The sequence below is a fragment of the Lactuca virosa genome, chromosome 4 (assembly GCF_052849685.1).
Source record: "Lactuca virosa cultivar CGN04683 chromosome 4, Lactuca_virosa_CGN04683_v6, whole genome shotgun sequence".
NCBI classification, from domain to species: Eukaryota; Viridiplantae; Streptophyta; class Magnoliopsida; order Asterales; family Asteraceae; genus Lactuca; species Lactuca virosa.
This window is the reverse complement of record NC_136429.1, coordinates 216,897,072-216,909,488: the sequence shown is the minus strand read 5'-3', so window position 1 is coordinate 216,909,488 and position 12,417 is coordinate 216,897,072. Positions and strand designations below refer to the sequence as shown.

Sequence of the window (12,417 nt, the reverse complement as noted above, 5' to 3'; positions counted from 1 at the left end):
GATCCAAATCTAAAAGCTACTTCATATAGCGTTTAAGAAAAAAAAACTTTTGAGCTTTTTAATCAATTTCAAGAATTGTCCATTTTATTTATTATGTTTCACATTTAGCTTTTAAACAGGTGTTTTTTTGTAATTTTACATATGTCAAAAACTTTCAACTATTTTTATAGAACATTTATATAATAAAAATTATAATTTCCAACTATCAGCTACCAACTACCGGCTAGTTGTACCAATTACTTATAACAAAATAAAAGAATGAAAAACAATTGTCAAAAAACATAATAAACATTAAACAAAATGACCACATTACTTGAAATTCCTTTAGGTCGGGAGGAATGGGTCAGCAAGAAACTCAGCACCTGCGACGTGGATTTTGGCATGTCGAGGGTACACCGCCTCCTCTTCTCTACATAAGGCAAAAAAATGTCTTCGCTCGACACAATCTTGTTGGGCCTCTCTCCTCTTGACAAATTTTTGGCTGATATGAGCAATGTTTTGGAGGAGGTGGCAGCCGACATTGTCGAAACCACTCCTCATAGCCTTCAAATGACTGCCAATTGCGTCGTGGGGTTCATTTCATTACAATAATATTATAAATTATGTTATCATAAAATTATAACAAAAATAAATTTTTTTATATATTGAATTTGAATTAATTATGAATATTTGTATTTGTAAGATATGTATTTCAATTATAAATTTTTATAAAATATGTTACCATGTTTTGATTTTTCTAATATATATTTAAATTTTTTTATATGATTTCATTACATAAAGAATAAAATTGATATTATGATTAATTATTATAACTTAATATATAATAGGATATTGCAAATATTAATTATTACATTTAAATTATAACTAGTAGATAAACATAAACTACAAACATATAATCATAAAAAAAAAATAGACTGAAATCGACAATTAAACTTCAACTCTATTTTTGTGCAAATGAATCGCATTATTCCATATTTAGAGTAATCAATAGAGATAAATAATTGGGTTGCAAGTTGTTTGTATAAAAATAATAAGTCATAAACAACTTGGTTTTTATCATATGGATGAGCCCAAGTTTAAAAGTTAGGGCTCTTTTGTAAAAAAAAAAAAAAAAAAAAAAAAAAAAACTTTTTTTAAGATGTTTGTCGAAAAAATGTATTTGCTTTCGTAGATTTTGGTCCATATCTTTTTAGAGATAATGCAACACATATGTTTTGATATGTGGCCTTCTAAAAAAGAAACATTATGTGAGGACGTGTAGATGTAGATGTAAATGTCTTCCCACTTTCAAATATAAGTGCTAAAAATAGTTTTTCCAAAAAACAAACACCATCTTTAAGCGTTTTTTTAGAAATTTCCTAATTTCCATACCAAAATGCATTTTGAAATCTCTCTCAATCAAAACATACAATACAACAACGGCTTCAAGTACCCCTAACGAAAACGTAAGAATCAAAGAACTCTCTCTGTTGAGTTTAGAAAAAAACAGTTAAGGATCGTTTAAGCTCAAACAATAATATTAAGTGTTGAATGATAAGTAACATAATATGATCACAACAATATTTAAAGAACAATGCAGAATTAAGAACTATGATTACAGCTTGCAAGCAAAGGAATAATCAAATGAGAACAACACAAGTTCGGCTAAACGATATGACGTATATTTCACTGATAATTAATACATACTTATTTCATATCCCCTAGTAACCATTTTATAGTACAAACATAACTTGTCATACAAAGTGAAGGCATGCTTAGGCCATGAGGTATGGATGTATTTTCACGCATAGGAATTCTATGTGAATCCTACGTGCAGGAGATGTTCGCTAGTAAACACCGCCCCCAATGGGTGTAGTGGTGGTGAGGATTAAAGCTAGTCACGGGTTCTCACATCCAATCAAAAACATTTATCTGTATCTCTCTTCTGGTTCTCTCTTTATCTCTCTTGTTCACTAGTTGTTCACTAGTGAACACCACCCCCAAAAGTAGTAAATGTGTTGCGAAAATGTATGATGATGATGTGGAATCATTTTCACCCGTAAATGAGATGTTCACAACATACCTTCTAGCCTTAGGTTTGGTGGACAATACACATAACTTCACCCTGACAATATATTATAAAAGATTGTACATGATAAATAATTCATTAAAGTACAACTGATGTGTTAGACACACCAAAGTTCTGTCTACATGTCTTCGAGGATGATTCTCTCCAACTTTGTTTCACTCTCCATTTCTCCAACCTTTGCTAACACGCCAAGACACCATCTCTTCTCCAGTCATGCATACTTCACCAATCACAAAATAAGTTATGGGGTCACTTGAAAACTTGTTCCAACATTCTCCCCCAAGTGACCTTAGCGAAGACCTTCTCAGCATCTTCTAAGAAACTTTATAAGTGATCTCCAAAATTTCCTAACTCCAAACTACCAAGTGATTCTTTCAATCATTAACTCTTTCAACGAGGAGTGGCATACTTCGATCTTATAATATCATCGATCACACACTTGGCAAAGTTCACCATCAATGAAAGTGAAGTCAAAAAGCAATGATTCCAAAAACTATAAGAGTGGAATATATGGTAGTTTGAACTTTGAAGTTGGGAGTATTTTTCAGCTTTGACATTGAACTTTCTGGCAATTACATTCAAGTCTTCGGGGTTCATGTCTTTGAAGTCCGCATGAGTGACTTCTTTCCTATTCTTCTGTATGTTGCATAGATAGAAGTCGGCATGTTTAAAGCTTCGTTTTTTTAACGATTTTGTTTTTCCTTTTAGAGTGGTGAATATGAAAGTCTATAAGCCGATTGAACTCTTGGGGATTCTTTTCTTTCAGAAATTCTTTGATCCAACTCTCTAAAGACTTTAGAAAACACTACATTACACGAAGTTAGGATGTCCCAACTATACTCTGACGAAATCAAATCAGTGCAACATAAGACTTGGAAAGAAGATAGTCTTCGTTAATCTCTTTGAACTCTTGCTTCTTGACTGTGTTTGATGAATCCAAAGATGAAATATCTGATTATTCCAGTTTTTGGATCCATAGTTTGCTTCAACATTATTATTATTATGGAAGAGGCGAGAAGTTGGTGAATAGAATTAGGGTTAAGGTTTTGTATAGGATAAAATTGTTGCATATCGTGAAAATAGATGATCATTTTGAAGGAATTTCAGCAAATGTGGCCATAAGTTAAAAGCTTATCCTAATTTTTGGCAATTTTTGTGATTCTCTAAAGGAATCTAGACAAGGATGTTTTTGTCCAATCGAGCAGTTATCACCTTTTCATATAAATAAATCAAAATTGTCGGGTCCAACCATCACTTGAGTAGTTATTTTCCTGATGACGACCATCATGTTCAATTGTTCATGTGGCGAGTAACTCACTTTTGCATTTGACTTGTTGCCATCAGCTTCCATTCAATAGCTCCGTATTAACTGCAACACTTGGGATGATATATCATACCTATCATATATCAAGCTTTATTTACAAACACAGCCCCTAAATTCTAATAAAAGTAGTGCAATTTTCCTCAAAGTTGAAATCACAATATAAAACCTAGCAACTTTTTTATAGTTAAATACATTTTAAATCATAAAACATTATTATATTAAAAAAAACTTACAAAAGTGGACAACAAACCACTATACAAATACACATAATACCAACCATATCTTTTAAACGAATTGCAATACAATTTTGCAGTAGTGTTCATGAGCCATTAAAAGACTAGTAAAACAAAAATGAGTTGTCAAGAGTAGGAACAATATGGATTGCATAGTAATGAATAGCAGTTGGAGTTGGTGGACAAAGAAATCATTGGTAGGCACCAGAAGTCAGCAGATAAAAACAAAACAGAAAAGCCTGTAGATGGGTTTGATACACAATTAACTACAACAAAACAAGTAATAAATCAACAAGAATAGATGATTTCACTAATTTCCTAGCATGTAATTCAATTCTATCGAAGGATGCTTCATGTCTTTCTTAACCTTCAAATTAAGTAGCTATGAAGAAAAACCGCATATCCTGATTCCTAATCTGAGTAGCACTTATTACATGATAAAATGTGCAATGCAGAGTGTAGACTCAACCTAATACAGGAAGGTAAGGCTTGAGCAGAAATGGAGAACTTAATTTCAGTGTAACGAATTGAAGTTTGCACACAAATTCACTCAAATTCACACAAATTGACACAAATAGCCAAATAGGTACACAAGATTCGTGCCAAAATTAACAAGTAACAGAAGCCAAGAAGACGAATCAGTAACAAAATCAATCAAACAAACAAACAAAGAGTTGCAGATTATACGCAAACTATTTCGAATCTACCTTCTAAGACGAAGAAGATGCCAAATAGCCACCTGCCTCGTCGTCTAAGGACAAATCATTAGTGTTCCTGAAAACAGCGTGAATCACCACAACAGCCAATCCGATAAGAATCGATGAAAGTATATTCATCGTTGCGCCGGTCAACAACAGCAAACCTATCGTCGCAACCGATAACACCACAAGGACCACGCCGTCGTCAATTGTACGGTGGAAAATCACCAGAGGCTCGTCACGGAGGAAGTAAAGGAACAACCAGGCAGCCATCATCACCACGAATACAATCAACGAAACCGGATGCCATAACAGGCTAAGGAACAAAATCACCAGCACGAGTATCGCATAGTTCATACGGAAGTAACCTATGTTTGTTTTGATTCGTGAAAACGCATCGGAGACGCCGTGAGGAAGGTCAACCGAACGGAAATTGAACATCTCTTTCCAGGAACGCCGCGTGCCTAATCCAGATTTTATGCGTGCTTTAGCTCGAGAGAGGTATTCGAGATTTGAACCTCCGCCTGATGACGTCGGAATCGTGCCGTACGTCGTCATTGTCGCCGGTGATCTGAAGAAGGTTTCCGGGAAGGGCAAGGGCGTGGATTTTATTGTAGTAGACGAGTAATTGGGGAGTTCAAGCTGTCGTGTATGCTGGATAACTATTTGCCGAATTGCGACAACTGATGGTATCTTATTAAGGACTAAATTACAAACCGGTTCCTTTATAATCTTTTTTTTTTTTTACGAATTTGGTCCCTATAAAATGTTTTCTTTAATTTGTTAATTCTTAACGATTCTATATTAATCGACTCCTTTTGTAAAAGTGCTTATTTTTTTTAAGTCGACTAGTTTTGCAAACGTTTTTATCATCCAAAAAGCTCACAACATTTGAAAATGAAATTTTAAAAAACTAATAGATGAGCCTTTTTAAAACTAAGTTAATCGACTCCTTTTTGTAAAAGTGCTTATTTTTTTCTTAAGTCGACTAGTTTTGCAACCGTTTTTATGATCCAAAAAGCTCATAAATTTTGAAAATGAAATTTAAAAAAACTAATAGATGATCTTTTTTAAAACTAAGTCTTTTATGGAGCTTGTTAATTAATAACCTCTTGTCATAAGTTTTTTCAATGATTTAGTGAGACTAGTATGTTTTCAATCTTACTCCCATCTAAAGTGGCGGCGATAATTATTACTTTTTCGACGAATGTTTTTTTTCTAGAAAATGGTAATTGCCACAAAATATCTAGCTAATATGTTCGAAAAATTACATGTCCAACCTTTGGATAAACATCATGCCTACATTAAAAAAGAAACAAAATTTAATTGATATTTCCTCCTTAAATATTTTTGTTGATTATTCTTTACCATAATTAGTTTTTGTTAATGAAAAGATGAGGGGTTTGTGCATAACTGATTTGTACATTAAATTATCAAACATATACCTCTTAAATTTCAAAAAAAAAGTTCAATATACTTTATAATATAGTTAATATATAGGATCCCTACAAAAAAAAAAAAAAAAAAAAAAAAAAAAAAAAAAAAAAACTCATATTATAGACAAAAAATAAGTTTTTATACGATTTTTAATTCACATATATAGGAGGTGACTGAAATATCTATATCTATATTTATATATACTTATAATAGAAACATTTTTTTTTTCAACAACCTTCATTTGAAAATTTCAACTTTTTAACTTCTTTTTAAATTAATACATTAAGTCCAATATTATTGTAATTTCAATATTAATTCTTTATTCTCACTATAATATAGTTAGTTTGTTAATCTAAATATGATGTTAAATTCAAAACATAATTTTTATAATATATTCAAAACCTTTTTTTTCTAAATAGTTAAAAAGTTTAAATATAAGATCTAAATAAAAGTGTCAAATCAACAAAAAAAAAAGTCGATTAAAATTTACTTTTTATAATAATAATCTTTTCCTCAAACTAGATAGTTTAAAATAAATTAAAAATATTAAAAGCTTAAATATAATATTAAATATAAAACATGTATAAAAAGATAGTTTTAAAATTCATTAAAAATAGTAAAGGTATAAATAAAATGTTAAATATAAAACCTACATCGTAATTCCAAATTCACACACAACCTATAGATATATTTCATTGAAATAATATCACATAAATATGTCTATCTAAATTGAGTTTATTTTTATTTTTATAGGTAGCGACTATTAAGATGATGCGATTTTAAATAAAATAATATGGGATCTATTATTTAATACTCATAAATCCATTACGAAAATAATTTCGTACACCAATGTTTGATAATGTTTATCATTTATTTAAAATACTTAGAATGTTTTATAATAAACTCGTGTAAGAATTATTAATTTAAAGTTACTAACAAGAATATATTTATTTTAATAACATATATTTATCAATATTTTAATTATAATTGTGCAACGTGCGAAATATCGCCTAGTTATATACTAAACATCAAGAAAGCATGGATTATTCTACACAATTGTTTTCGGTGTTAACGTAATCTCATCTAAAGAGGCAAACACATAGTCATCGACAATCCTCTACAATCGATGATGCAAGCCTATGGTGCATGCTAATTCACTAGGACTACAAACACATTAATCACGGTAAGTTGTTTGTATTATTTCTCGTGAAGCAAACATAATTTGTAGCGAGTTGACCATGGATTGGCGACAAGATAGAGTTCTTTAATATGCTTGTTTGTCTCCTCTTCACAATACTAGAACAATACAAAACACATAAGATTATTAGTGATTCAGCAAAACAGAAAAAAAAAATCAAAGATCATTTATCAACTTACTTGCATATAATCAATGATAGATGTTAGATCATCATATTCATCTCTATTATCTGCATTTTATTCTTCAACATAAATCTTTTAATAAAGTTTTGGCCCATGTTTTGAAAATCAGATCGAATCGGCCGGTTCGACCGGTTCAACCGGAAACCGGTCCCGCATCCGGTTCTTAAAGGCTAAAAAACCGGTATTCATGTGAACCGGTAAAACAGGTCAAAATCGGGAATTTTAAAAAATATTTTTTTTATTTTTTTTATTTTTTGTATTTTTTATATAATTAAAATTAATAATAATGTAATTATGATATCATCCGGTTTTTGAGATTGGTCCGACCAGTTGAACCATCGAACCAGTAAGACGGTCGGTTAGGTCTTCGGTCCGGTTTTCAAAACCTTGGTTTTGACAGTATATGTGTTTATTGTAGTGATTATTATTGCTCGTCCTCAACGTCTACTATATATACAAAACTATATGCAGCTCGCGAGTTCTTATCTAGCTCATTCATGAGTACCTTATGTACCAAACGGGTGTAAAGTAGTTTCAAAAATAATAAAATTCATGTAGGAGAAATATTAAGCTAAAATTTGAGAACAACGATATCACTAGTTTGCATGGATAATGATTGTTTTTGGGTAAATGGACATTATGCCGTTATTTTGGATATATGAGTCTAAAATTTATGGTCATTTTGATGAATAACTTAAAAAACGAACAAGTCAACTTAATTTCAATCTGTTTCTTATACATGTTAGGGTTAGTTGGGAATTTTGATCTAAGTTCATACAATTTATTATTTATTAATATTTTCATTCGATCAATCGTTGAATAAAATCAACTGAAAATAGGGGAATCGTTCGTTTACCAATGTCAGTAATTGATGATTACATGATTCGACCATTTAATTAAGCAAGTTGGTTTGAATTGAGATTTTTAACTTATTTAATCAAATATTGAACCCGAAAACAAAACAACCAACACACTACCACACGTAAGATCATAAGACCATGTGTTATGGTCACCTTGTTTTTTTGCAGGGAGCTGATGTGGCCCATTTGGACCCAACCCAAAACACTCTGCCACCTGGGTTTGGACCCAACCCAAAACACTCTGCCACCTGGGTCTTAGGGTGTCCCTGCCTTTTGAAGACACAACCTCTAACATCCAAAAAAATACTATATAAAATTTTTTATTTTAAGTCAACCAAAATCATCAAAAGTATAACATTGTGGAAAATAGTTATCAGACTACAATCCCAAAATCACAAATACTAAAGACTGGTGGATGCGACATGTCGGGGTCTTCCCTTTTGATCTGGAAGTACCTGAAAAACATTTAAACATAAATCGTAAGCACAAAGTTTAGTGAGTTCCCTAAAATACCACATATCATCCATACACATCACACATACATATCATACCAGTCTAAAATTGTAACATGTCTATTTCACCCCTGAGTCCCTTCCAACTTGTTGAGTCCCTTCCGACTCTACGATCCCCTTCGGACTCTTTGAGTCCCTTCCGACTCCATCGGTATCTTTCAATTGGCACGGATCTATTTCACCTGTACAGCTAAGCATATAGTCATACTAGCAAGGGTCACCAAGACAGCAAGCACATACAGACATATCAGTAAGTGTCAAGACGACAACTACTATCCTACAACATAATTCAGTGGGACGATATTGGTGCCTTCGACCCACAAGTACAGTGAGGAGACTCACATCAATTTGATGATAAACAAATCACACACTCGAGCTGCTGACACCACAACTCTTCACACTAAACATAATCAAAATTAACCCTAATTAATAACCAGGGTAATGACCCAAAATTAATGGTTCAAATCATATTCTATCTTACTAAGGGTAAAAGACCATTCTACCCTTCCCAATCTTGACCCAACTAATTATGGCCCAAAACCCAATATGACCCAAGGCCCAAAAATGGCCTGCAAGGATTTCTGGGATTACGCCATGCGTACCTCCCTACTACGTCCTGCATAATGGGCTTTAACAGAAGGAGAACTCGGGCTGAATCCGTTACGCCCTGCGTACCAAGAAGGTATGCCCGGCATACTCCCTTGTGCCCAAAACTCATCATTAAGCTCTTAATGCTTAAATACCGAATGTCCAATTCACAAATCTAACTCTTGGGAAGGTCTTAACTGATAAAGTTGGCAACTTTAAGCTTTTGCATACCTTAATAGGGCCCAAAACCAAACCCTAGGTTCATAACTTCACTAAAGGACCAATAACTCATGCATGGTTGGACTATAACCTTCAAGATCCGATCTTTATGACTTAACAATCTCAGAAATGGCTATAAATGATGCTCAAAGATTCTAAAGTAGCTCATACCCACAATATTTAAAGCTATGGGACCAAAACATGCCAAAACTTAACCCAAATCTAGATCTAAACTAAGGAGCCACAAAGTTTAGAGCTTTATACCTCCAGAAGATGCCAGATGAAAAACTAAGTTTGGATCTATGACAAACCGATACTTTTCCAGTCAACAAAAGTCGATTTCGTTAAATAAAATTTCAAATTTTATTTATTTTGTTAAGTTCGTAAGGGTTGGAAAACCATCTAAATTATATAGATAAATTTTAGATAAGTGTCGGGACCAAAATCACGCGAAAAATCAAGTTTTCCTTCAAAAATCAGCTTAGTCGCGTCCAACAGTGCATTTACGGCCGCAAACTCTGGGGCCGCAAACTTGTTTATGACCGTAAACCCACCTCCGACCGTAAACCCAACCGGTATATATATATTTTTCCCGGATATATTCCTCATTTTTCATCTTTTCACCCAAAAACTCTCTCAAATCTCTCCCAATAACCTCCCAAGAACATTCATATCATCAAGATCGAATCTTCAAGTTTTTCACCAAGAATAGCCTTCAAATCTTCAAAGGCTACAAACCGTTCACGACCGCAAACCCGTTCACGGCCACAAACAGTCTTCAGCCGTGAACCTTGGCTGTAGTCCTTCTTTTTCCCCTTCAAACAAGTCTCGGTAGCATTCCTAACCCAAAAGCAAGTGTTTTCTAACACCTTAATTAATGGTCTAGCTAATTTAAATACAATTATGTGTTTAATTATCATTAGGATATTGTTAACTCTGTGCACTCCAACTCGAGGGTCATCTTTCCAGTCTTGCTGTCAAGCACGTGCACATAAACAACTGTGAGTTCATACCCCCATAATTTTTCCAAGCTTTTTAATGTTTTTAGGGGGGGAATACAAGTAGAACACAAGTAATCTTGTGTCTAAAAATATAATTTGGTTTATTATATTTTCTTATCGTTAACACGCATTTGAACGTAGAACCTACTAAACATGACAAACATTGTTACTACTAGACTTACGAACAATTTTGCAAACGTTAAGATACAAACTTTACGAGCATATTTCTCTAACAAGGAAACGAACTTATGAACTATGGAAAAAAAGTACTATTTTTACAAGGATACATGTTATTAACAAAAAGGGTTTTCATTGTATTATTCGTGAATTCGTTGAGAGAACTAAATTGTGAGACACGACTTCCGGGAAGTCTACTCCTTAGGAACTAGAGTCTCCTGGAGGGAGAGGGTGAGTTTGTGTATAGATCAATAAGGGACTGACAATCCCGCACCCTGACTATTAGCTACAGTCATCCTGGGGTGACAAACGTCATTACAGTTTACGACGTCCGAAGTACGTCGTAGTGTTTATCGTCCATCAGAATGGTTATAAGAACTCACACGGAAAACAACGACTCGTTCACGTAATAATATGCTTAACAAACAGTCATCAGGGTTAATAACTATGTGATTACTGTTGGGTTTTGAGCATTCTAACACTCCTATGGTGTACATGCAACCCTACCAATTTCAAATGTACAAGAGTAGGACACTTTTACTCTTACATTTGACAAGTGTTTTAAACCTTTCTTTAAGATATGTCACTCAAGTTACAATCTTGGAGTATGACTCTAAGAATTGTTTTGGAACAAAGTATGACTCATCTTCCTGATCTAACCATTTCAACAATTCATGACTCCTCTTCTTAGTCATAAGAATGCACTAAGATGACCTTTAGAGGACTAATTGTGATATGATTTCTAAATCATTAAGATGATCACAAACATGATACTAAAGTACTCTCCCATCTTTTCAGATTTGAGAAACTTTTATCTTTCTGCCTAATTTGATTCTTCCCATTCGTTCTGCCATACATTGAGACTTTTCCAATGTTTCAGAATTATACTTAAACTTGTAAGTATAACCATATTTACTAAACTTTAGTAAATCAAATAGTCTTAACGAGCTTTGTGGTGGACATGACCAGTGCACAAGAATGTGTACTCGATCCCTTTAGTCCTTCACTTGACTCACACATCCATGTGAACAAGTAATTAGTCTTGATTTTCCAATGCTTGAAAGTTCTCATTCATCATACTATTCAACTTGAATGATTCCAAGTTTCGGTCCAATTGAAACTTGGGCGATGAGGAACTTTCCTAATTTGGTAAATTTAGACACTACCACAAATGAAAGAATCAAATCCATTTTCCAACATTGCTGTTAGTGGAATCATATAAGCAACAATTTTCCACAAATGTCATTGTAAGGATACTTCAAATAAATAAAATTAAACAATTTTCTTTTATTTTAAAACTTTGCGGAAAAACTTATCCTTACAATCCACATGGAAAATTGTTGTTATCTATTCCTTAGCAATATATCATAACTTCTTAAGCAACTGCTCAAAATTCTGATGCGATCGAAATCCACCTTCGCGATCAGAATCAACATATACTTCCTTTAAGATTTCTCTCTATTCCTTGATTCTTAAAACATCAACATGTGACCCAGTCACATCATGTAATGAGGATCTCAGAATAGAACTTAACAGAGTTAGATAATGGGCTCTACCTGATGTAGAGTCAAACTTATTGACTTTAACATCCTTAGGTAAATTTGGCAGCTTTGATATCAACACCCCTTCCTTTGACAAAATAAACATATGGACCCTTTGGTAATGGGACTATCTCAGACTTAGCCTTTCTCTTTACCATTTGCTCAACCGGGTTGACTATGGCCAATCCATTTCCATTGGGAAGAGAATGCTTTTTCTGGATTTCCAGTGTCACCATTGTCACTGTCCATAAATTTTTTTGGAAGTTGATCTTCTAATCAAATTTGCTTTACTATCGTTCCAAATCATTGTTGATTCAGCAGCACCAAGCAAATAGATATGATCATTAAGGTTCATGTCATAGTCTGTTTCATAGTAGTC

At 33.2% G+C, this 12,417-nt stretch overlaps 1 protein-coding gene across 3 annotated transcripts; it reads right to left on the bottom strand.

Annotated features, from left to right (window-relative positions):
• Positions 1-1,707: 1,707 nt before the first annotated feature.
• LOC145107996 (PRA1 family protein F3-like) lies at positions 1,708-5,026 on the bottom strand. Of its 3 annotated transcripts, none has more exons than XM_079044972.1 (2): positions 4,333-5,026; positions 1,708-3,465 (listed from the first exon to the last, which is right to left on the bottom strand). In XM_079044972.1, the coding sequence occupies exon 1, from the start codon at positions 4,879-4,881 to the stop codon at positions 4,336-4,338; it is 546 nt and encodes a 181-aa protein (XP_078901098.1). In that variant the 5' UTR covers positions 4,882-5,026; the 3' UTR covers positions 1,708-3,465; positions 4,333-4,335. The 3 variants fall into 3 exon arrangements, with proteins under 3 accessions (XP_078901098.1, XP_078901099.1, XP_078901097.1); XM_079044973.1 differs by having other exon boundaries at positions 1,708-3,437; XM_079044971.1 differs by lacking the exon at positions 1,708-3,465 and adding an exon at positions 3,657-3,864.
• Between the last annotated feature and the right edge of the window lie 7,391 nt (positions 5,027-12,417).

Bases quoted from the DNA above. Each gene is read 5' to 3' on its own strand.
- LOC145107996 (XM_079044972.1), bottom strand. From the start codon at position 4,881: ATGACGACGTACGGCACGATTCCGACGTCATCAGGCGGAGGTTCAAAT.